Here is a 27,298-nt window from a genome sequence, read left to right on the forward strand (position 1 = left end):
ACTAGATCTATCTTTTTAAAAGTCAGTCTCTTGTTCTCCCGCTCTCTCTCTTCACTGCTTTGAAATACTACTCTCCATGTCCTCAGTCATCAGAATCAAGGAAAGGCATATTGATGTGGCTCTAACTCTGCAAGAGAGATAGCTCAGCAACTTATCTATTGAATTCAATCACAGAATATGTCATTGGAGAACTGAGTTCAGATCTCTACTCAGTTTGATCTTGGGTAAGTCGCTGTCTCTCTGAGCCTCAGGCTCTTCATCTTTGTGATTGCATATAAAACCTTAGAAAATGTTAGGCAGCTAAGTGTCTACTCAGAAGTGCCCAAGCATTCCCTAAAATGAATGCAGGATTTTTATCACTCAAAACAATGTGCATACCAAAAAATGTAGTTTAGTAATGCCTTTTTAAAAATGTCATTAAAGTCTCCTTTAATCTGTAGACTTCCTCTCCATCATATTTCCCTTTCTCTCTCCCTCTCCTTCTAAGAAATGGGAATATGTATCTGTCTATGTCAGGTTACTCAGTCTGAATTTGGCTGATTGCATCTCCAGGGTATAGTTTAATATTCTTCTCTGTTCTCTGCATTCCCTCTAATTTGCTCACTTTTGGAAATGTTCTTTCAAGAGTGGTGTCATTTTCTTCTGTCAGATTGTGTGTGTGTGTGTGTGTGTGTGTGTGTGTGTGTGTGATGTTAGCAGCCATTAATTCTCAGTACCTAGATCCATTAATTAAGGATTTCTGGCATGAGCATGTTCTATCATTCTTTCTTCACTTATTCGATGGAATAATTCTATAAAGAGAAACTCCCTCTCACCTACTCTAGTTAGTGTTACCGTTTATTTGGAGAAGCAAGATAAATTCTGTATTCCTTCCTTTCAGTTACCGCTGGTTTAACCCTCTTATATGCCAGTCTAGATCTTGATGATCATATGTCCAATTTTGTAAGCCATTGCACTTTGGGAGAATAAACTAACACAAATTAAAGGCAATAAAAATAAATAAGTATATTTTGAAACACATACCCAACAAATGATTTTGCACTTCGGAGAGTATTTTTGTATGGATACTTGGAAAGATGGTCGTCTATTCTCTGCTTACTTTTATTTTTATTTATTTTTTTACCATTTAATTTAATTATTTATTTATTTTTTAAGTAGGCTCCACACCCAACATAGGGCTTGAACTCATGATCCTGAGCTCAAGACCCAAGATCAAGAGTCGTATGCTCCACTGACTGACCTACCCAGGCACCTCTCTGCTTATTTATAAACCATATTATCCCATATTATTACTACCCAAGACAGGTAGTATCTAACCCATTTGTATTTTTAAGACATTGTTTGGATTAACTCATTTGCCCCTATCTACTTCAGACTTTATGTTCCAACATAAGATTCTGCAGTTTAGTCATTGGAAATCCTAAAGCCTCATATTCTAATTAAATTTAGAGAACTTTGGAATTATGTGTTCCCTTTTTCTAAACACCCTTCAATTCAATGGGATGAGCCCATTAGTAGCAGAAGATGGAATCCTTCCAGAGTATATGGGCCACGGGCAGCATTTGATAAATGATTAGAGAAGCTGCCCTTGCTTCTTGAAATAGAAACAAAAGAACAGGGGCACTAGTAATGAATACAGCAAACAGCCAAGAGAAATTGCTGAATGAATAACTTCAATTTGAAATTGCCTCATTCTTCACTTTCTGATGACTAAGAAAATATTTTTTAAAGTTATAATTGTTTCTTTTTTTCTTTAAAAGCTGACTACAAAATATTCTGAGAAGAAAGCTCCAATAAGCAGCAATAGCTTTAATAATTAGGTTTCCTACTTAGCTTTCAAAACCTGTCTCATAAAGAAGTTTTATAAGTAGAGGAAGCAGACACTTTCATTGATGGATGGGTGAACCATCCTTGCCTTACTGCATTCTAATTCCTTTTAAAGTACAGAATTTAAACATTTGAAAATCATTAACTCTTTCATGGTTCAGCAATACAGAATCCTTCAAAGAAATAGGCAATGCTCACTTTAAGGATGTGGACTCTAGCATAAAACACCACCTTGGAAGTGGTGCTAGAGACTCAGAGAAAATTAACATTTTTTAAAGCATCAAATATGTATATTTTACCACTGCACCTATGGAAGATTGCTTCTGTTCATCACTACCCTTGATTCCCATAAAAGGTCCTTTCAGATACCTCCTTGAAAACATTCTTTCCGTAAAGGAATCACAATAGTTAATATCTACTACAAGTGGTTTCAAATTTGCAGGAAGTCCTGGTGAACTTTTGTCACATGTGGTATTCCCCATTATGATGCCACTTTCATGTAGGTCTCTCAGCTTGGCTTTCATCCAGGCTGTTAGGTGAAATTAGGCCCAGAAAATCGGATTATTACATCCCAAGGGAAACCACTGATAAGCAGCAGATGATTGCTCATCTCCTTGCTACTTGCTGGTGTTGAGGTGTTACTAGTTACAAAGCCAATTTGTTAACAATTAGTACTCATTTCCTGTTATCGATCCTAAACATTTGACAAAGCGCTTTTAGGAAATTGGACCCCAAAAAATAGCTCTCCATAAGTGATGAGCAATTAAAAATCTTCAAGATCCAATGTAATTCCAAACCACAGTCATCAGTTTCCAAGTAATTATTTTTGCTTTGGAACCCACCTGCTATCCTGTCCAGTTTAAAGATGTGCTGGAACAAGGACATACTTCTTAATTAGCAGAGGTTGTGTTTAAGTCAGAACAGGAACAAAAGGAATTTTCTTTGATTATCTGCTTTAGCTGTTTGTAGTATTCCTATAAAGGACAAAAATTGCCAGCTTGCAATACAATATATGTATTTGTGAGAGTGTGAAATTAAATGCATTACTTCTATTATCTAAAGATCTAAGCTTAGTTTTTAAGTCTGTGTTCACCTTTGTACATTATGAACTCTAAATATAGAACCATAAATGGAGTCATTGTGCATTACATTAGAATTTAAATATTTCCATTGTCAGCTTTCTGAAAAATTATATATGACTTTAATAAAATTAACATAAATACTATATGCATTTGAAATTTTTCTCAGAAAAGGCATTGTATTTATCTGATTTTTAAATATAGACCCACATGCATTATAGTGCTGCAAATTCATATTCAATAGATATGCCCTTATTATCTAATTAAAATATTTATTATCTGTACAAGTATCACCTCCTCATACTTGCCTAAATGTTCTTTATTTAGACTAAGAAAATATGTTTTATTTCCTCTCTGGTAGGTAATGGTCTTTACACATAAACTATTCGGTGTTTTTTACTGGATCAGAATTAAAACTGAATGATAGCCCCCATCTTCTGTTCCTTTCCCACATCACTCCCAAAATTCTCCTTTGCTTCTGTGTTTATTTTGTAAATTTAAATAACTGCTCCTATTCCTCTTCCCCTAGACTTACTAATCCTGCAAATATTTCTTCTAATTGTTGCAAAACACGGAGATGGGAACTAAGTATATTTCTGTTTCTGAATTTCTTATTCCCATATTAAAACCTTACATCAGTAGAGAAATTAAGTGTATATTCTTTTTTAAAATGCCCTATGCTCAACCCCTCTATCCTTAATAAACAGAGATGGTATTGACACAAGTGAATTTTGTTTAACCACACTACATTTGCTTCTTAATTAGTGAATATTCATCTGTCATCAGCAGCAGCTATGACACCCCTCCCTGCTAACATGTTCTGTCATAAATAATCAATGAGGCACTATTAATATTCATGAGCTGGAATCTGTGTAGTCATGTGCACTGATGCAGAGACAGGGGGAGTGTTGCCATGAACTGACTGGAAACTCTGTGTGTGTATCCGTGAGTGCAGGATACTTAGGGAAAGCGAAGAAGAGCATGCTGCTACACAGCACCCTGGCTTGTGCTTCCAGCTAACAGCGGTTTGTCTGTGTTTCTGGACTGAAGTGACTGATGAAAAACAGTAGTCAAGTCTGGAGGGTGATTCCCTTTCAGTTCACTTGCCTTTCAGTTCTGGGGAAATTAGAAGATTTGCTCTCTCTCTCTGCTTCTTAGAATGGGCTGCAATTTGTGCACTTTTCAGAAAAGAGAGGAACACTACAAACTGCTGTATGAAGTTTCCCAGGTGAGTGCAGGGTCTGATACCAGCAACTCAACAGCCAGGCTTTGTGTTTGTCTGCAAGATGGTAAATGAATTGTGGCTAGCTTTATTTTTTCTTTCAGTAGATTTCAGAATTGAGGGCAGACTTGATGGTTGAGGGCTTTTTATTTTGGCTTTGGGCAGCAGTTTTTGGCTTCCTTGCCACTCCCCCTCCAGATGACTTCCTGTGGGATTCTTTTTAACATTTTTTGTATCTGCTGCCAAGATGTCAGTCAAGTAAAAGGAGTAACACTGTAATATTTTGAGACACCTCTTCATTTTGGAATAGTGTTGACATTTGAAAATCAAGTGTATCATTGCTACATTAATGTTGGGATTTAATAGGTCTGTGATCTCAGTTATTTTGAATAGACAGGAAAAGTTTCTTGCCAAATCTTGTTAGCCAGAGAAATTATTTGATTAATTAGGAATTTTTGCTTTGGGTTAAGAGGAAGACCTGGTATATTTGTATTATATGAGAAAAAAAATATGTATATATATATATATATATATATATATATATATGCCTTGGCTTAAAAAAGAGATAAAAGGATTTTCTTACCACTTGTTCTTAGATCCTTTTTAATTTTTTTTTTTGTCTCTTTGGTGTTAGAAATTAATTTCAGGAGCTTATTACAATATCTGCTTGTGTCTTAGGGAGAAGTGTGAAAATTCAGTTGTCCTTTAATGTATATCTGAGGGCTTTTCAGAATAAAAATGAGAGAAACTATATCCCTAGCCTTTGTAGTTTTCACAGAATTCTATTAATTCACCATTTTATTTAAGCAGGTTTCCCTGGGGTGCATGCTCAAGTCCAAATTTGTTGTTTGGCAAAATAAAGTTTATTCCTTCCTTTTTCCAGTTTGTCCCAGATGTGAGACACTGCTACTTTTGTTTTTAGACAATATTGCTGATGAAAGACAGTGTTTGGGATGTTGGTGGTCTGTGGGCACAGCAGTAAGCCAAGTGCCCACTGCCTACTGGTTCCCTCAGATTTCCCCCTGACGTGATTCATTTCACAGTGGGCTAATTACAAAGTGGATTTGCTACACATGAAACAGCCTCCTCAGTTGCAATGTTAATGCACATTTTCATGGTAATGCGATCAGAGGCTCATTAGCCAGTTTCCAAAATGATCCTCTGCATTAATTAAATATAAAAATGACTCCTTTATCACCATAGAGAGGAAAAAGAAGATTAACATTGTTAATTACACTAGGGGCAATACCTTTTGCTTAATTTTTTTTGCTACAAACTTGCAAGGATAGGCTAAAATAATATTCATTTCCTAGATAAGCTCTCATCCACTTTGACTCATGAAAACAGTCTCTAGGTGGAACACTTTCCTTTAGTTTGGTGTGTTGGAGTTTGAGTTCTAGTATTGATTTTCTTTGGGTGGTAGAAGAGCAGGGGAGTGGGTTAATGAATCTATTTTTTGCCCTCTGAATTACTAAATTGATATAAAAGTATAACATGGAGGAAGTAGTAGGTGACATCCTTCCTGATTTTGCCTAGGTTAAGCTGTTTACATTCTACTAAGAAATCAGGCTGGCTTGCTGCAACCAGGAAGGACTACTGTATTTGTTAAGGAGCAAGAGTCTTTGTTGTGGATTTTTAAAATGCTTGTCTGTGAGTTTTGCCTTTAAGTGCTTCCTAAATCTTGAGAAAATAGATAAGCCGTACTCTTTATTGCCTCCACCTATACTTCTCCATATATTTATTTTATTCTCTCTACTACTGAGTTGCAGTACTTATGATCTTTAATAAAGGGGGTGAAAAATGAAGTATTAGCTTCCATTTAACTGGCTTTTATTAGATAAGTTAAAACCCCAGCTTAAAGGTCTTGCATGTGTTTTCCAGGGGGAGCCCTCCTACAGTTTGTCCCCAGCTTTGCGTTCTATTTTATTGAGTTAATGGAATAGATAAGATATCAAAGGAAACCAGTGATAGGCTCATATAATATACACTGGAGCCCCGTGTGGTGCTGCAAACTAGTTTCTATTTTTATTTGGAGGAGAGGCAGCTCGGAGCACACATCAAAGTGAGCATGTTCTTAACCAGGTGTTCAGGAGGGCGCATAGCTGCCCCCATAAGAGAGGATACTATTTACAAAAGTGATTGAGATTAGAAGCCTGAGTATTTCTAGCTGGTATATTAAAATGAATTAGCTCACACAAACATTAACACCTGATTCTCCAAATCCTATTTATTTATAGACTTGTAATCCTCAGGTCACCTACCTTCTTGTTTCTTTTGTTATTATTTCTTAAAAGCTAAGGCAAATTAAAGTTTAACCAGGACATGTGAAAATTTAAGATTAGCAGTGAATCCTAAACACATGGCCAAGAGCAAAATATGTATTTCTCTGTAATGGAATCAGTATGAGATTGAACTTTTTCACATTTCCTTTCTATATTTAGCAATCTGATAACATGGGCCATGTAGAATACAGTTTTAGGTTTATAAATGTAGTAAACAAAAGCAAATGTGCTCACTGAGGAGTCTAGAGGAACGATCAGAATGTTGTGCTTAGGTGTGAAATGAGGTCAAGTTTGTATTTTGTTGATATTTTTTGCTCCTACAGAGGAGCTAAGACTTTCAATTGGCAGAAGAGAGGGAATGTCGTTTCAAGAAAATTATTTTCGGCTGGAGTTGGGCCAATCAGGCTCCAGTATGAACACAGATGGGAAGAATCTAGGGTTTGGGTAGATCCAGTAATCACACCAAGCAGTTTTCATGTATCTTTATGCGTCTATTAACTTTTATATGTGCCTGGGACATAATTATTATCTGCAGTGATTTATTTTTTTTCCAAATAGGTTATTTATTAATCTCTAAAGAATTAATAAATGAGTAATTTGAACAGTGCCCTTCTATGGACATGAACCAAATTACCTGTTTCATATTAATCTGATTCAACAGCCCTCCTGGACCAAAAGAGCTTCAATAGCTTGTCAGTCATTTCTGAGCTAGTGACAGATTTATTTCTGAGTGGAGATTGTAGGATAATACCTAAATCTATTGACTTCTTAGTTTGATTTTTTCATACATAAATCAAATATAACTTTTTGAGTGGCTAAATAATAGAAATTATCAATGGGGTGTTAATTGGTGTTGAATAACCTGTTCAAAATGTGGGCAAATATTTAAAAGCTCATACTGTTAACACAGAACTATTTATAAGATTTCATTAAGATTTTCTAATGTGGTATGTAAGATTCCCCTCTTACTCACTTGCCAAATTAGAGAAAAGAAATTGCTTTCAGTCTCAGGAAAACCACAAGTAGAATGGTGCTAGCTGACCAGGCTGTGTCGTCTTCTAAGAGGACACTGTTGCATGACACTGAGTTGATTGACTCAGTTGACTGTTCTGGCACAGCTCGAAGGTCTCCCCACAGCCTGCATCCATGAATTAGCAACATGAACTGCAACAGACCCTGCACTAAAAGTAACAACAATGGTAATATTGAGAGTGGCTGATAGCGAGCACTTACTATATTCTAAGCACTATGTTAGCACTTTTTTCCTAAGCATTGTCTTATTTCATCTTCGCAAAAAACCCAATAGGGAGTTATAGGATCGCTTCCCATAATTTTTAAATATGTGAAGATCTCCTTTACCCTATACTGAGTTTCTTAAATCTCACTTAATCTCTCTTCTCTAGTTACTGTCCTGTATCCCTCAGAAATGTCTTTTGTCACATGCTATGTAAACACAACTCATAAGGTCATAACCTCTTTTCCCAAACTTCATCCTGGCCCCACATTCCTTAACACCAGTGAAGGTCTCACTGTCCTTGCTATCAATAAAACACAAAAACACTGAATTAAAATGGTACTTCTGTCTTCTTGATCCACACAGTGACTTTCTGGTGATTTTCCTTTTGCACATTCCCCAGCATCATTTCCAGCCTTCCCAGAATCACAGTTCCTTCTAACTCTCTCTAACATCACGGTAAGAGCTTTCCCACTTAGAATTTGTCAGTGTGCTGGTCCACCCTGATTGCTGTTGCAGGAATAATATTCCTAGAAGGTACCCAGTGGCTCCCGGTTACTATAAAATAAAGTACAACTTCTTATTCCAGTATATTCAAAGACCTCATGAGCCTACCCTAGGTTCTTTCCCATCTTTCTCTCTAACTGATCTTCCCAAAATGCAATTTATAATACCCCAACACCAGTCTTTTAGCTTTTGTTTTTAAGTCATCTTTCCAGCTTGGCTCCTTATAGCTCAGCTCTTTTTCTTTAGCTTCTATGGCACTCCCCCCACATCCACTCTTTTCTTCCATCACTGGCTATACCTACCCTGCCCCTTTGGCTCAAATGTCTCCTCAGGCCAAGAGCTTTTTGCAATTAATTGATTTTTTTAAGTGTATATCTTTCCATCTTGGAACTCTTGCAACATTTTACTCTTTTTTAGGGTTCCTTTTTCATGTTCATGCATCTAGTATTATAGTCAATTCCTTGCGACTGGGTTGTGAGTTCCTTGAAGGCAGGTCGGGTGCTTGTCTGTCCTTTGACCCCCACCTGCCTGCAGATGCTCACTGGGGTCAGCCACGATATCTTGCATACCCACAGCCTCTTTAGAGTAAACTGCCCCATCCATAGCTTCTGGTAAAGGACCATATCTAACTCAGCCTTCTTTTCTGCCCCATGCCTAACAGCTAATGAAACCAGGGCCAGTCACCTGGTGCATAAAGTTGAGGGTTCCATTAGGTTGTTTCAGCCTCAGAAATTTATGCTGGGAAACAAGCCGTAGTAATGGGATTAGGCTGAGAGGATGACAGAGAGGATACTGTAAGCAGGTTGGGGAGCTTGGGGGTCTGTGAGGCAGCTCTACAAGAGAATTGGAAACATGTAAGAAATAAAGCACATGGGGCATGAGAGAGAGAAGCATAAAGAATAAATAGGTCCTCAGAGTAACCTCATTTTTCCAGTTCTAATACATTCCTATAATAAATCCACATCTCATTTATTTGAATGAGGTGTCTATTCCTTACAATCAGAAGAACAAATGAGGACACATCACAATAGCGTCTTGTTTTTGTCAACTACCTAGCACGTGCCTGAAACTCTAGACACGCAGTTCAGTTCAATAAACTTTCAGTAAGCCCTGACTGCCTGATATGGGCCAAGTCCTGATCTTTGTCATGGAATGCAGAGACAAATGTCACAGTGCTTGCTTTTGAGAAATGCACACTCTGCAGCAAAGACGCATGAGCAGAGAATGTTCACACGATGTGATTAGTGAAGCACTGAATCAACAGAGATGTTGCCAGACTGCTGCAGGAGGGCAGAGGTGCTCAACGTGCTGGGGGCTTGAGGAGCAGGGCGGGGAAAGGAAAGGAAACCAGAAAGACGGAAGGGTAACAAAGGTGGCAAACAGATGATAGGTGTGAATGGACTTGGACTAGGAGAACTATACTCTGTGTTACTAAAACCTAAAGCCGGAGACAGGCTCCCGGGACAAGACCAAACCCTAGAGAGTATTCCATGTCTGGATTTTCTGTTTGTTTTTGTTCTGAAAGGAGAGACCACTCTGAAAACAGGGAAGCATGTGGACTTGGTTCTGGTGTGTGTCCGGGGGCAGTTGAGCTTGAGTTGAGGATGGTGTTCTACAGCAAGACTACAAGGGAGACCAATGTAAGGCTGTTGCAGATGTGAGTTAGTGGTAGAAAGAATGTAAAAGGGAGGAAAGGATTGACACCCATTAGGAAGTAAATTTCAGTAAGTTTCTGGCTTGTGAGACTGGGTAGGTGCAGCGAAATTTACCTAGAGAAGAGAAAGGGAGGAGAGTCCTGGGAAAGGGAGAGAAGAGAAGGCTGTTGGCTTCCTTTATGGGCTACCTAAGCAATGTCTGGCAGACAGCAAATGTGCAAAACAAAAACTTGGCACATATATATGTGTGTTAGATGAGATCACCCAGAAAGATATAAAAAGTGAGGAGGAAAACTAAGAAGTATTGAGAAACAGGAAAGGGAAAAGAAAGGAAGAAAAAGTGAAATTGTTACAGAGTGAGAAGGAGACTGAGCAGAAAGTTGTGGGAGAAGCCAACAGGAGTTTTAGAAACGAGTGGCCACTGTGGTCAAACACACTAGAATGCATGAGAACCTCAGCCTCTTAGAATTTGAAAACACATCATGTGCTACCCCAGCTGCTCAGAGTGCTGTCAATGAAAAACTTGAACCGTCAGCCCCTTCAGGGACTATCTTAGCTGCAGAGAGTTCCTCACCCAAGGTTATTCCCCTCCCAGGAGGCCCCCCTCCAGTGACAGACTGATGCAGGTGTATAACACCTGGCCATCTTAGCCTGGATTGGGACACTCCAGGGTGGGGGTGGGGGGGTGGGTGGCAATTCCAGCTCTAGAGCTCCCTGCAACTGTCACTGGGCCTGCATCCTAGTTCAGTTCTCCTGCCCACACCTGCTGCCTTCTTTTCCCTTCCACAAAGGCAACACTCCTTAGCAAACATCTTGCACACTAACTCTATCTCAATTGGCTTCCTGGAGAGCCTAACCTGGACAGAGGTCAGTGATGATGATTACAGAGCATTGCAGGACAAAAATGTGGACAAAATCCTGTAAGCAGTGGCTTCAAAGACGAGTTCTTCTGTACCCTCAAGAAGTTTCTCTGAGATAAGGCAGATGATCAAAAATAGAGTTGCTGCTGACATTGGAGTATAGATTTTCTTAGCCTTTTTAAAAATATATAAAATTACTTAAAATTGTGAATGTTAAAAATTAAAGTCATCTTTACTTTTACTTTCAAAAGTAAGATCAAGTGATTTCACATATTGAGCCATGTTATTCAGATAGTGATGATAATACAGTGATTAAGAAATAAAATATGTCCAGTTAGCGAGAATCTCCCTTATCCAAGACTTTTGAAGAAAACCTTAAATGGTAGAGTGTTTTTGATGTGCAAAAGGCCTGTTATAAAAGTAAATAGTTTTAATGATTATAATTAATGTAGGTAATTTTAGTAAGGAAGTGGCTTTCCCTACTGGAAGGATCAGAATATCACATATTAAAATGTCTACATTTAATTTCTCCATACTCTCACCACTTATTGAATTGATCTAGACCCAGGAAAAGGTCAACCATCTCTAATTGTCTTTCTATTTAGATGAAATGCTGTAGGAAAACATTTTCACTGACTCTATGTTATATGCAAGAACACATGTTGCTGAAAACGTAGCTAATAGATAGGCTGAGATATTTGACTCTTCAACTCAATTTGCTGGTTAAGTAGGATAATCTGATTAACAAATTCTTTAATTTCTATTTTTGTTGAAAATATTTCTAAAATACATGATCTTATTTACATAATTACTTAACATATACACATTTGTTATTCATTTCCAGTCATGTTAGATAGTAACAAATGAGCCACATTATCTTTAGCAAACAGTGGATCCTGAACTTTACAAGAGAAACTGTTTCTGAAGATTGATAGGGAAAAAAATCCTTCCATGACAGCCAATCACTGTCTGGTACATTCATTTTATAGAAGTGGATTTTCATATATTGAATTTTCACAAGTCGTTTAATAGGTATTCATTTAATCTTATTAAATTATTAAGAAAGCACAAAAATTAAATCACTAGGTACTCAAGAAGTGGCCCTGAACTGTGGTTCTGGGAAGGATCCCTGTCTCAGAAACATTTATAATTCCTGGAGAAAAGGTGAGCAGGGGCCCAGAACAGGATCTGCCTCAAACACCTAGTCTTTTGTAAAACGCTTTTCTCTTTTCTCCTATGATCCATCCTAGGGCACACACTATAAGAATTTTAGGTGTTACTCTTTAATAAATGTCTTCTTGTGGCTCATGAGGATTTAGGTATCACGGGATAGTAATTTTGTCTTCAGATTCAGAAGTCTAGATAATTCTTTTTTTTTTTTAAGATTTTATTTATTTATTTGACAGAGAGAGACACAGCTAGAGAGGGAGCACAAGCAGGGAGAGTGGGAGAGGAAGAAGCAGGCTTCCTGAGGAGCAGGGAGCCCGATGCGGGGCTCGATCCCAGGACCCTGGGGTCATGACCTGAGCCGAAGGCAGACGCTTAACGACTGAGCCACCCAGGCGCCCCAGAAGTCTAGATAATTCAAGTGCAGCTGTGATTTTCATATCTAAATGCAACATTTCCAGAGTCATCAGTATAACCTGTCTCATCTCCATCTCCCTTCCAGCTGTACTCATTTCTTCATTTTTACTTCTATCAATCTCAATGTGGAATAACAGCTTTAAAAGCGTTATTATGAAAAGTTCATTGTTTCCTTCAACAAAAAGCTTAAAAGGTAGCAGCCCCATATTCTCCTGTGTTTTCACATATAACATCTAATTGCTAATTTGTGCCATTCTGTAACAAGCTGTAAATCTTGCTTTATGGTTGTTTGGGTCCTAGTGAAGCATTCCCCCACCTCCCCCCCACACACACACACACTTCTGCTTTATGTAGCTTTTTAGAAATATTATAGGAAATTTTTTTTTAGAAACTTGCTCTCATCTCAGTGGAAATTAGATTTTTCTGAACTAACCTCTCACTTCTAAGCCTCTTAAGCATCTGTTTCAGGTACCTTTATTAAAACAGCACAACTCTTTCAAGGATATGTGAACAAAGAGAATTTCTAAAATACTTACTGTTGTTTTAAAAATAATAACTCCACAGATGAAAGACCACTATTGTAATCAGGGATAGTAATTTTTCGTATAATTGAATCATGGTAGAATTCTGATATGAATATTTTTTAAAATAAAGGAAAGTTTGGGAAAGAATATTTCTCATTGAATAACCACAAGTAATTACTCTGGACCTGCTCTGTGTTCAGTACTATGCTAGATAGCAAGAGAGGAGACAAAAGAAGCACAAGAGGCCAGTCTTCAAGGTGTATTATCATGAAGCAATTAGAAAACAAATGTGGAAATTTATGACCCTAGCACCGTGGACATTGCAGAGAAAGGACAGTTCTGTATGGGGAAGGATAACCTAAGGGTCTTTATGAAACAGCTTAGCAATGATTCTTATTTCAAATGGCCTAGGTTAGGAGCCAAAGTTCATTTTTTAATTCAGCATAATTACCATATATCCATTCAGTCAACGGTAGTATGTTTGGTGTCCAGGATGTATTGTAAAAGCAAAGTCATAGAATATGACTAGTAGGACATATTCAGGGGAAAGTAGGAAGAACAGCCTGGCTAAAGCAGGATATGGGATGAGGATAGTTGAGTGTCTCCATCTGCAAGCAAAAATGAGTGGATGTGGTGCCATCCTCACTGCAGGGCATTGTACACCCTATGGATACAATCAAAGAAAGTGTCTGAAGTCAACTTAAATAATAGAGTATGTGTAAGTATTGTTTGCTTGGCACTTTATTTAAAAGAGCACAGCCATGGTTTCACCTATAGTGTGGAATTCAAAAAAACACAACAAACAAAAAGCAGAAACAGACCCATAAATACAGAGAACAAACTGATGGTTGCCAGAGGAGAGGGGTGGAGAATTGGCAAAATGAGTGAAGGCGAGCGGGAGATACAGGCTTCTGGTTATGGAATGAATAAGTCACGAGGATAAAAGGTACAGCATTGGTAATATAGTCAATGGTACTGTACTAGTGTTTCACGGTGACTAATGGTAGCTATGTTTGCATAGCATAAAGTATAGACCTGTGAAATCATTATGTTGTACAATTAAAATTAATGTAACATTGTGCGTGTCAACTATTCCTCAATAAAAGAATTGCATATATTATATAACATTACAGTTGTTTGCAGATATCTAGAAATATTGTTTGTACTCAGTGTGACTTAAAAATTTGAGTAATTCTTAAGACTTGTTATTTAATATGTTAATTTAAAAGCTCATATATGATTTTTAAATGTCTTTATAAATATATATCAATATAATTAGAAAAAAAAAGAGCATAGCTTGTTGAGTTGATGCATAATGGATAGATTTTGCCATTCATTCCCTAAGTATGCTCTGTGTTTCCTTCGTGACTCATGTTTATCATGTTTGAAGTTGGTTTTGCTTATGCAGCTGAATCTCCGTGTTAAGACAACATGAAGAATAGTGAAAACGTTTTACTCAGTTGGCACATGGGGTGTTACTGTTTGATGAGTGTGTGCTAAATACCAAGCACAATGTGGTACAAAGGAGAGACATTGTGCATAGAAGAAAGAACACAGGCTTTGGAATCAAGCAAGAAAACACCACTCATTTCCTCTCTGAGTTAATTACATAATTTCCTTGTAATTGTTTGTTTAATTGATTAGTATCAACCTTGAAATGTGTTGTTGAGGATTAAATTAGATCATATATTCAAAGGGCATAACCCATTACAGGAATACCATAAATGGTAACTTTTGAGATTATGATCTCATTTCAGTCCAACAGTGACCTTGTGAAATAGGTAATATTGTCCCCATTTCACAAATGAGAAAATTGAGGCACAACGTAATCAAGTGACAGATTCATATTGTCAGCAAGTGGAGCACCTGGAATTCAAATCAGGACCTGCCTGATGCCAAAGTCCATGTTCATTTTATTATAAATACCAAATATCTCTCCCCTTGAGCTTTCCATATTTATCCACTGGACTGATCCATAATACTGAGTACCTAGCCCAGAGTAGTCTTTCAATAAATATCTGATAAAGGAAGAAGTGGAAGAGAGGGAGGAAAGGAAGAAGAAAGGAAGGGAAATAATAGATGCCACTTGTAGTTCTCCTTGTAAGGGTCTATAGAGATGCCCTTTTTATTATAAGGAAGAGAAACAGGTCCTTCTACTACCTCTTTCCCACTTAAATCAAACTATCTCACCTATGAGAGCCCATCAGTATGGGAAAGTGGCTTGTCATTCCACTTTTGAGAGCTTGAAAGTCTTTTCCCATTTTTGCATAAATCCATGCCTGGCATGAGAAATCTTTTTCAATCTGCTATCTCTCCTCATATTCTTCTTATATGAAAACAATGTGGTTTTTCCCATCTCTTTGCCTTTTGACACAATGTCATTTTTGCCTAGAGTGCTTTTCACATCCCCATGCATATAAAAACCTTAATCCCTGTGACTCAAGTCAGGGTTTGCTATCTGGGAAAGCAAGACAAGGGAAGTCACTCTTCCCAATGCTTTTATTCAATGGTGCTTCACAATTTGAAATACAGTCACATGCTTCTGGATTTATATTTAGCTTTTCTCCATCTCCATGATTCTATGATATCCTATAGTGCCTGGAAAAGAGCAGGTACTTCAAGCAATTGACTCAAGGAATAAGAGCGGGGGTGGGGGGGTGGGGGGTGTTTAGCTACAACTGCATTCACAAAAGAAATCTCAATTTATTACTGTCTCCAGTATTCACTGAGTTCTTTTTGAAAACAAGATAATTCAAGAGACTACATGTTCTGCATTTTCTTGATTTTGAAGATGTCATCTATTTTAAGGTATTGTTAATTGTAAGGCTCATCATCAAATTTAAGAACAGCTGTGGGCATGCAGGGTTGACAAGTTACCACCTTTAATATGCATATTGATTGCAAGCTGCATCCCAAATTCAGAAAGAAGAAGATATGGGGGAGAACTTTGTGTCTTGGAATTGAGGAAATTTGGTCATTGCTTTTCTCAAAACAAACAAACACTATTGGCCCTTCCTGCACGGTAGGGACTGTACTCCCATTCCTTGACCTCTTCTCCTAAACTGAGGATTTTATTACCCAGGTGGACCCAGCATATCAGGTTCTTATTTCAAAGTCTCCAGTCATGATGGATAATGATAGAACTTTGATTTCTCAACTGTCAAACCAGCCAATAAACCTAGCTGTTGTTGCTTCCTAGAATTTGCCCATTGCCCTTCAACTCACTTAAGTTGTAGCCCTCCTGAAAGCTTGGGTCAGGTGTTACCTTTCCCATCTTCCCAGAGTCCCTGAACTTGAGCAAGCCCCCTCTTTTGTCTTCCCAAGGTACCCAGTGCGTATCTCTGTCATAACATGTACCAAATGGTATTATTTCTTAGTTAACTTGCTTATGATTTTCATTGGTCTCTGAATCTCTCTGGTGGGCAAAAACCCTGTCTTCAATCTAACCCAGTGCCCACATGGATGTTTCTTGAATAAAAGATGAATGACTCAATGCTAAATGAATTCTGTGTCAAGGCCAATATGATGAAGGCTACATAAAAGCTGAATAAGGTGGAATCTCTACCCTCAAGATGTTTACTGTCTGGGAATACACTTATTCCCAGTTAGCTATAGTGCAAGGTGCAATATTAGTTGAGAGAGAAGAACAAAGCATCATGAGATGTCATGTTAATGATGATTTGCTATAACATAGATGAAAACTAAAATACTTAAAATAGAATGTTATATATACATTGTATAAAGCAAAACAGTGTTCTGTGTGTGATTAAATGAATCAATTATTGATTTAGTAACTGTCATGTTTCTAAATTTGTTGCCTTCTATGTTGTAAAATTGAATTAGCTATTTTATGTAAAAATGGCTGAATACATACTTCTGTTTATTTTACATGATTTATATCCATCACTGACATAATACAGTATGGCAAAATTATTAAACTCTTCATTTTACATACGTTCCTCCTTAGTATAAAAAGAATTCAAGGTGATGATTGTAAAATGTACTGGAAAATGCCTAAATTTTCCTTGATGATGATTTCTTTGGGTTTCATAATTACTTTAGCACTAAAATGAAAATTTCTCAAAGTGCAGTATCCCAATTAAGATCATATAAAGCAAAGAGTAGCCTAAGAAAAACATAAAAATCATTTTTAAAACTTTAAGCTCTAAATAAAACCTAGTCCAATTCAATAATATACTAAAGATATTTTCCCCATAACTCAAAAACCATATTTACTTTACTCATTATTCATTATTACTTATAAAAGTTAGAAGATTCTTTGAGCCATGAGAAATATAATGAGAGTAAAGATAATCCCTCTCATATACCCAATATCGGTGAAGCTTTTCAAGAAACTATCTAACTCAGTGACCCACAGGTAACTCGAGATAGAAAACTCAGAGAGGGGAGAAGTTAAGTTTTTGAATTTGAAAAAGTTCTTTTCAAACCAGGATTAATTTCCTATTCCCATAAACATTAGTTCTGAACCATGACAGAAATGCTCAGGCACATTCCATGTCAAACAGAGTCTTATCCAGATTCTAGGGTAATCTGAAGAGGGAGGCAGGAAGGGAGGGTATTATTACTGTCTTGCTTATGGTGACCATAAGAAATATATATAAGGGTGGTGTCTCTACCTGAGGGTCAATCATTCAACCTTCAGGAATTTGTAAAAATTAAGTAAAAATTTTGAAAGCTTTTCAGAATTTCACCATATTATATTTAATGCAGTAAGTAGAATTGAGAGAAAGGGAGACAGTGACAGTATTGCTTTTAATACGCTCATATTTCACAGGATGTGAAATTTAGACCAAAATATCTTAGAAAGATATCCTCCTGAATTGGTGTAGACTTGATGGCTTAATTTAGTCTTTTCCATTTTCATCTTCTGAAATATAATGTCACCAATAAATACCCATAACCTTAGCAAATGTATAAAAATTACAGATTCATTTATATGATGTTCCTATGCACAGTAGATTATTCACAGATATATTTAAGTGGAGTCTGTGACTGTCAATTCATTTTCAGGTTTGTGGGATCCATTTGGATACTAACATCCTAAAAAGTTGTTCACAGTACATTAAATATTAATATAAAGAAGCGGCCTTACCAATCTTTCATATTGTCATTCCAGCCTCTTGAAAGCAAAGTAGGTCCTAGATTTCAGGAAAATGAAATTGTGGTTTCATAACTGATTAAAAACAATAGTGATAAAAGCATTTAGAGCAATGGGTAGAGATAAATAGCCTCCCCAGCAATTTCCATGTAAGATCACATTCATGAATTGATCTTCTTGATGGATTATCATTTTCTGACCAATTGACACTTTGTCTGTGACCGATGGACATGACCTGTTGCTATCACTGAACGCACCCAGCAGCAATATTATCAGTGTGTTAATGATGGCTTCCCAGTGCTTTCCTCTTCTTCCTCCCACCATAAATACCTGGTTCTCACCTTGCGCAGCAACCAGAAAATCATTTTAAAACTGGCCCCTCACTTTGAAGTTTGCTTTGATGGCTTTGAAGTATTCACAGGTTTCTGGCCAGTATTATCTCTGTTTCATAGATCACAGAAAATCCTGAGAGAGGGAAAAACATTTATTAATTCGAGATGTCGAATCTTCTGTTGATATTTTTCAACTAGGCTTAGTTTCCTTTTTTAATATCCTGTTATAAATTATTGCTTTTAGAAGGTGCACATGAGACAAATGGCTAACAGGACTTTAGGGAAATATCTACTTACATATTATTAATAATATCATAGTATTCATAAGTGGGGACCAGTGGGCGGTCATATGATGCCTAATGTTGCCTGGAATTCCTCAAAAAGGAAACTGGCAGGCCAAGCAAATGGTACCTTAGCCCGTGAGTGCGTTAATATGCTTTGACTGGTTGCTGGATACACGAGGATATAGAGGCCCACTAGAATCAAACTACATTTAAATTATTAAATGTAATATGCTTTAAACTTTAGGTTATATAGAAAACATCTCCTTGTGTCAGTCCTAACAAAGTAATAGTATATTACCCCAGTTGTGAACCTCAATATCCATAGTCATTTCATCCAGCCAGCATTTAAATTATCTTAACTCTCTGTGAAGAAAAATGGCTGTTTGGTTATATATACTGTCTTAGGTTTTGTGGCCTGGGAAACAGGCTCTGAGAGAGACATTTGCATGAGAGATGCTGGGAGAGTTAGTTGTCTCCAGAACCACACCTGTGTGGAAGTGAAGGTAGAGGAAAAGCAGCCTGCGGTACAGTCTCAACGGAGACCTCAGCTGATGACAGGGGGTGGGAGTTGTTCTCAAGTGAGGCAAAGCCGCCATGCTTTGTACTCCTGCGTTGGGGAATCTTTGGATGCGGTGGCCCCTGGGGAGTGGGCGTAGGTTTGAACAAGGCAATTTGCTTTGGCTGAGCACAGGTCCCAGAGCGGGACGAAGCTGTGAGACCGTAGCCCCCAGTGTCCCCGGGGGGCTGGGAGAGCGAGTGTCTTGGTCCTGAAGGGGGGATTTCAGTGCACAGCAAGCATCCACCACATCCACCCATTTATCTTGTGATATGTGAACATAATTTCTAGGCTATAATAAAATTCCCTCTTCAAAGGAGTTTTAATCACTTTTAAGACAAGGTCAGGTTCCTTAAGGTTAGATTGTTCTTCTCCTCTTTACCCACTTTGTTGCTAGATTAAATCATTTTCTGGAATTAAGAGTGTCGTTGAAGCATATTTTGAGAATGTGACTTTGAAAGTCTGACCTATAGAAATGTGATAAATTGTGTCTGGAGATTGATTTTGCTGAGTGCTAATACCAAATCATGTAGCAACATGGTTGCACTTACTAAATATTGCCCAGGCCATATTGTTGAACTTTGCCTGCCACGGTCACCTCATCAGGATGTTTTCTGTCCTGTGACTGGCGGCTTCAAATGTACTCATCCATCTTCTTGTCCCATTACATTTTGTGTGACTGATGTTCTGTACCCATTAAAATTGATGGAAAAGAACAAAGAGAAGAAAAATGTGCCCTTCAATTGATTACTTCTCTGAAAGAGCAAATGAGAATTCTCTAGTACCAACAAGAGATTTAGAGTGGTGGGTTTTCCCCCATTTATTAAGTGCTTTAATTAGCTAGGTTTACTAAACAGACTCTCCTATTTATAAGAGCCCATTATTCAGTGTGCTTTAAAATTCAACCTCCTGAAATGTTTGATCTTTATAAGATGAATTTAATGGCTGTAACATTGTTTATAGTCAGGAGTTATTTTGGTGAATTCTCAGTACTAGAATCAATTAAATCAGATGCCTTCCATGTCAGACTTTTTTTTCCATCTAATAAGCTATCATAATGGCTCATTTTATGTTCTGTGATAGCCAATAATTAAATTGACCATTATTGTAAACTGAAGCCAAAACCATAGTGATTTTGGAAGGCCCAATCTTTTTAGGTTTTTCTTGGATCTATTGAACATTATCTTGGTGTTCAACAAATTGCAGAACAGCAAAATATTTCTGCAGTGCTCACAAAACATTTGTTTAATTACAATATTTAATGTGGCGAGAGGGAGAAACCTGCCCACTGGCAGTTACCAGGCTTTGGCCCCTACACCTCGTTCCCCCTCATGTTCCTATATTTGAATTAGACAATGCAGTGCAGACTTACCTCTTAAGAGACAGGAGAGATTCACATTTTTTTTAAATAAAATTAAAAATGAAGTAAATTTGACTAAATAATATGAAATAAATTATGCTGGAAGTCCCTTGAGAGAATCTGATTGCCCACGGCTCCAGGGAATAGTTTGGGTGCTATGGATAATATGGTCCCATTAGAGCCAGTAAAGTAAAAGAATACATTCTTCCATATTGACTTGGTCCCAAGAATGGCAGGAGCTATTCCGGGACTTTGACCACAGGAGTTTATCTATGAAGAACTATCAAACTGGATGTGGCCTAGCTGATCTCCATTTTCAGCAATATTAATTATCATGTGCTGTACAAATAGTTGGACCAACTGTGGAGCAAACGGAGCTAATCAGACTGCAATCATGCCTTTCATTTATGTAAACAATGGTCTCGACTAATACTATCCAATAGAAATTTCTATGTTGATGGAAATATTCTATGTCTGTGTTGTTGACTGCAGTCGCCACTAGCCACAAGTGGGTATTGATTGGTTAAAATGTGGCTAGTGTAACTCAGGAAATGAATTTCTGATTTTATTAATTTTACACAGTTTAAAATTCAATAGTCACATGTGGCTAGCAACTACTGTATTGAATAGCACATGTGTAGAAATTCTGAAAGAATCATATCCACTTTTTTATTCTATGCTAGCATTTAGTAAATCCCTTGTGCGTTTTTCTTGAGGGAGGTATTTTGTTTAAATATGAAATGCTTCTTTAAGAACTGAAATAAAATATAAGTTCAGAAAACAAACATAAAAATACAAATTGCATGGAATAACCTGCAAAGAAGAGTCTTAGAAACTGGAACACTAAAGGAACCCCCTTATATAACAGTGTTCAGTAAATATTCTTGGCACTAAAATTTCACAGGAAAAAAACAGCTTTGCCATTTTATAACTTACAGATCTTGAAAGCCTGAAATCTGGATCATTATCCTGTAGCAGTGGGAATAAAGAATGAATTCATTTTCATCCAAATACAAAAGAGTTGCATTTCTAGACCTCAAAAAATTATAATCAGTTGGGGCATTCTGAGAAAAACAGTTCCTTTTCAACTGCAACAGCAAAAATAAATAAAATAATAAAATAATATTAAAACAGTATAATTAGGGAAGCACTTTGTACTGAACCTCCTTTCATACTTTTTTTTATTATGTTAATCACCATACATTACATCATTAGTTTTTTTTTATTATGTTATGTTAATCACCATACATTACATCATTACTTTTTGATGTAGTGTTCCGTGATTCATTGGTTGCATGTAACACCCAGTGCTCCATTCAATACATGCCCTCCATGTATTGGGTGGCCTCCCCGCACCCCCTCCCCTCTAGAACCCTCAGTTCCTTTCACACTCTTCCCCAATCTTAGGATTCTGCCCATAAATCACATACATTAATCTGAGAAATATTTATGAAGTACTGTTTCTTCAAAGCCCTTATTAGTCCATTTTGGTTCTAATAATACTTTCTATTATGTGATTATTATTTTATAGGTATTTGGTATTTATCTCAATATATGTGCAACTCAGACTCACCATTCAATAGTAAACCCATTTCCTTCGGGTATAAATGCACTCTTTTTCCCTGGGAAAGGGATCACAAGCCGATCATTCTCTTCAAATCCTAATTTGTGAGTCACCGTCTATTCCTCTGTGCCCCTCATCTGTTCTCCGAGCCACCACATCCAAGCTGTCAAATCCTGGATTCTTCCTCTGCCATATTTCTTTTACCTCCACCCCTCCTTTCCTTTACTACCAATCTTCTGGATTTATTGAACCCACATTTTCTTGCCACTCATGACCTGTCTCCTTGCTTCTGGTCTCTCTACTTCAAAACCATCTTCCACCCTGCGGCCAGTACACTGTCCTTCTGACTCTTGCTCAGAAGTCTCTAGTGACATCTCTCCCACTGTCTACAGGACAGGGTCCACCACCTAGCTCAGAGAACGCTGAATGCCGAGAGCTTTCCACAGTCACCTCAGCTGGAACAAGTTTCTCTTCCCTATGTTAGATCACTGAATTCAGGACTTCAGAGATTGCAAAAGATTTTCAAAATCCCCCCCACCCCACCCTATATCTTTATGTTTCCCAGAAATTCTGTGAGATCTAAGTTGGACAGGGAGAATTGTGTCCCTGTTTTGTAAAGAAGGAAACCAGCTCAGGTTGAGGGGATGAGAGAATAACCAAAGATTACACAGCCAGTAAGTGACCCAATTTCTGGATTCATTCCATGTTAATAAAATAAATGTTTCAGTAGAAAATAATAATAACCCTAGTGCCTAGAAGAGAGCCTGGCATAGAATAAGTGTAAAAAAAAATAAATGATGTTTGAATGAATGAGAGAATGAATGAATGAGGACACCTTGCTGAGGCTCTTTGGAATATGATGATCAGTGTTTGAACTGGATTAACTAGACAGTGAACAGTCACTGGATCATATGAGCACAAAGGGTGCAGGCAAATTTGAGAGGACAATTAGGAAGGTATACAAAAGCAAGGATATACATGCTTCAGACAGTAGGACAGTGGGACAGTGGGACAGTGGGACCCAAGATAAAAAGAAGAAAGTGAGATAAATTTAAAAGAAAAGAGTTGAGAATTACTACTTCTTGATACTAATTTTGAATGTGAGGGCCAAAGGAGAAAGCAGAGCCTTGGTGTGTGGCTGAGGGTGGTGCCCATTCCAGAAAGAGAGAAGCCTGGAGGAAGAGTTGTTTCCCTTGAATACAGATGAGACTTTATCTGTGCTAAACCCTTTGGCATCTGATTATACTGTATATTGTCTCGTTCTCTTTATTGGAGCCACGTCTAATTATTCACAGGCGAAAATATTGTTTTCCTTTATCTTTTAATTCTCTATTGTTCCCATGGCACCTAGTCCACTGTCAGGCAAAAAGTAGCCCCTCCAAGTAGTGTGGAAATTGATTAATTTGAATATGACATAAACACAATGTAATTGAATTATCCTGCATCCTTCATGAAAGTTTAACTTCAGCACAAGTTGTACAACTGCGGTAAACAGCTCATCTCAAAAGTACTGGCTGCATTTTTCCAAAATGCATTTTGCTACTGATGCTTTTAAAAGCAGAATAGAAGTGCATTAAGCAGCACTAACTCCTTCATAGAGGAAAAATTGCTTGGATTCTAAAGACTTTTTTTTTTCTAATTTTCTAGGGAATACTAAGGTGAACATTGAAACTTCCTCTACCTTCGGGCACCTGGGGGGCTTAGTTGGTTAAACATCTGCCTTGGACTCAGGTCATGATCTTGGGGTCCTGGGATAGAGCCCTGCTCAGCAAGGAATCTGCTTCTCCTTCTCCCTCTGCCTTCCCCACCCCCCGGCTCAGTTCATTCTTTCTCTCTCTCTCTCTCTCTCTCAAATAAATAAATAAAATCTTTAAAAATATAAATAAATAAACTTCCTCTACCTTTATAACAAAAAGCTTTCAAGTTATAGAGCTATGAGTAATGTCTTTCTCCCCCCGGCCCCGTTTTAAGCTATAATAAAATAAAATGGCTGGATTATTGTATGCATTTTAATCTATAACTACAATCCCTAGGAAACTAAGACTTTATCCATTAATACTTATTTTCATTGTACCAATATCAAAAACATGGCATTTGTTCAAATGTAGCTCTTATAAATAATTGGATGCATTAATGAGTAATATGAGTAGTAAATTAACCCAGTGGTTGATAGTGACTGTCCAATTAAATTCAACACAGATTTCGAGTGCATTCCAGGTGTGAGGCTGCTAATATAGTGGGGCTCCAGAGGTAAATAAGTAAGACAGGACCTGAACACTCCAGGGGCTAAACATTCTTAAGATAAGTCATTATAGTGAGAGAAAATGCAACCAATGACCAGGAAAAGGAAGCGAATTGTAACTAAGGGAGCCACACCAAACACAAAAGCAAAAATAAAACCTCACAAAGAACATGCCATTTGAGCTGAACATTGAGCAACCAGATGGGGGTGTGACGTTCTGGCCATAAAGACAGTGAAAGTGAAGGATCAGAATTTAGGGAATCTCAAGTGTGTGAGTCTGGTGTGGGTGGAACATAGGGGACTTTGGGGAAGGCAAGAGGAGTAAGTGACCAAAAAGTAATACAGGAGCAGATTCTGAAAGATTGTGGCAGCCTGAAGGGAGTGAATTTTCTTCTATGTGCAGTTAGAAACCTTCACATGATTTTGTTTTTCGAGAAAGGGGTGGCAAGATCAGATGTATGGCTAGCTCAAATGAGTGAAAGTTACTATTAGCCAGGTAGGTATGATGTTCACACTAGTTTTTAGGAGTAGAACCATTTTCCCCCAAATGAAATGAGGAGCTTTAATACATAAGACAGAGTTGCCTGGCTGAGTCTGAGAAGTTGAGGAGGGTGGATTGAGCATGCCCCAAAGTAGCCCCTGAGGCTCCTACAGGTGTGAATGGTTAGGAGGCCAGAGGTTAACAGAAAAATCAAGAGAACTGATTATAGGGGCCAGGACTGCCTTGGAAAGGGTGGCTGTAAGAGGGACCCACGCCAGAGCATCATGATTCAGTAACTGATTCCAATGGAGATTAGGGAGAGAAAGGAGGCAGAGAAGTTTCTGACGGGATCGACTGAGGAGAGGGCAGTGGCACTAAGATCAGAAACACAGGAGATAAAAAGAAACACAGGAGTTGGAAGAGCAGGTATTCAGGAATAAAGGAAGACTTATGCGTGAGACCTGAATTCCAAGGGTTTGTAGAATAGTGGGTGTCAAAAACTCAGACTAATATTGGCAGCTTAGCTCACTGATTTGAAGGTGTTAAATATCCGATTACCCGAAATCGTGTCAGCACTGTCCAGGTTTAAGTAAGGTGATGTGTTTGTATTTATTACTTTTTTTTTCTTTAGCATATCCTGGAGCTTTGTTAGCCTGATCTTTTATACCAACATTTCAAAACAACTTGAGAAGGTACTAGAGGAGAGGCTTGACACCTGGCATATGATCCAGGCTGGTGTAACAAATGTTAAAATGTGTTTTCATGGGCAAGTTAAAAATGTGCAGTTTAGAGAGAAGTTGAAACTCCATATGCCTCTTTTGGCCAACACAGTAATGCAGCTTGTGGAAATATAAATGAACATTCAGAAATTGGAAGCATGCCTTTGTCTAAAATCTGGACCATATTTAAGCCTTCCTATACACTGCAACCTTTCAATTAGCCATTACCAGATTTAAGTGTAGAAACATTTAGCTGGTGTTGGATTATTCATCCTGTCTATAGCTGAATCAGATTCCATAGCCAAAGAGATGCAATGTTTTTAATAGCTTTTATGAACAGACTTATGCACCCCCAGATTCTGTTATTTCAGAAGCTCTTATGAACAACAAGGCTCTAAATTGTGAATGCTTATTAGACACTATAAATCATTTTGCATTGCAATAAACATCAATTAAGTGTACTTCACATGCCATAATGCATGGACCAGATTGATTCGGTAGACAGCACAGCTCAGTGTTACCTACAACCAGGGGAATAGAAAAAGAATAGCCATTAAATTAACATTAGCTTAAGAAAAATGAAAACTTCTGGGACAATTACAGTTTTACTGTTTTGACTGAAGGGGGAAAAATGACCTTTGTTCCAAGAGATGTGACTTGAACAATGCTATTCTGCATGAAATTGAGAAATTGCATACCTTCCCAACCTGACGGATAGTTTGCGTGAGATCTTAGTTCTGCTTCATTAAGCTCTGGTGAATGAGTGGTGAATTTTCGCTATTTATACATTTTCTGCCAGGCTATCATAAACATAGCCTGCCTAGCACATGTTTTTACTGTTGCATTTTAATTTATATATTGGTTGCGGCTTTGACAATTTATTCAATTGAATAAATACGCTCCTTTTTAAATAGGTATTAGGAATAGGTAAAAGTATACACTTGGTACTTTTTATAATGTTACATGTTAAACATATAGTCTTTAACAGTTCTAAGTGTTCAGTGAATGAAAATAAACTTGTATTTAACTGATTTCAAATTCTCTAATGCATAAATTTTAACAGGCTAGACGTGAAGCTTAATAGAGAGGCATTTCCTAAACAAACTTTTTTCTTGTTCAATTTGAACAAAGCAAATCTGGAGAAAGTGAATTGTTCACAGATGAATTCACTTGGATTTTATTTTGAGAAAAAAATTTGCAGCAAGCTGTCTGCACCAGTCTTCTTAAAGCCTACTTGAATACATTTCTTAAATATCCAAATGTGTCTTAGAAATTGTGTAGTATTTGGAAGTAACATGTTACTAGTAATTGTATAAATGTGTGTGTGTTGGAGTGGGGGTGGAGAAAGAGGAAGGGAGAGGGGGAAATGTTATCCTATAACTGTACTGCTCCTCCCTTGCATTCTGCTATGCTCTCTTGAGTGGGAAAGAAAAGAGTAGAGTTATGCCTCCCTGTAAAACGCACATATAACCCTCCATGAGTGGGTTCATGGAGATGTGTCTGTCTGTCACCAGTAGACACCTCCATGTTGCTGGGCTGAGGAACAACAGAGTGCATCTTGAGGGTTCATTGGACTTTCAGAGTGTTCAGCCTGATTCCTTCATCTGCAGGGGTCTCTACTACTTCTGTGGCTGTCCCTTCTCAGACACAGCTGTGTAGCATCTCCTCTATGCTGGACAATGTTCTGCAATTTCCCGTGTAATAAAGTGGACACTTTCCCTGAGCCTTGGCCTTTGGAGACAGCCCAGTCATTTGACTAAGGCTGCAGGGAGACAGTTTATGCCAGCTAGCCAAAGACGAGTAGCACAGAAGCAACCACTGAACTATATGGGCACAACTTCCCTAAAGAGATCAGGGAGGAGGCTCC

The 27,298-nt window shown here is 37.8% G+C and overlaps 1 protein-coding gene across 3 annotated transcripts in view; it reads left to right on the top strand.

Moving 5' to 3' along the window:
• The window catches only part of PDZRN4 (PDZ domain containing ring finger 4), a 344,614-nt gene that overhangs the window by 207,021 nt on the left and 110,295 nt on the right, over window positions 1-27,298 (top strand). The window contains exon 1 of one of the 3 annotated variants that reach the window (XM_036115398.2): window positions 3,945-4,134. The exons of the other annotated variants lie outside the window; for them this stretch is intronic. Within the exon in view, the coding sequence (XP_035971291.2) occupies window positions 4,066-4,134 (69 nt within the window). The 5' untranslated portion in view covers window positions 3,945-4,065. Of the gene's footprint in view, window positions 1-3,944; window positions 4,135-27,298 lie in introns of those variants that run through there. 3 annotated transcript variants of the gene reach the window in all.

The sequence above is a fragment of the Halichoerus grypus genome, chromosome 6, assembly GCF_964656455.1.
Source record: "Halichoerus grypus chromosome 6, mHalGry1.hap1.1, whole genome shotgun sequence".
In the NCBI taxonomy this organism is placed as follows: Eukaryota; Metazoa; Chordata; class Mammalia; order Carnivora; family Phocidae; genus Halichoerus; species Halichoerus grypus.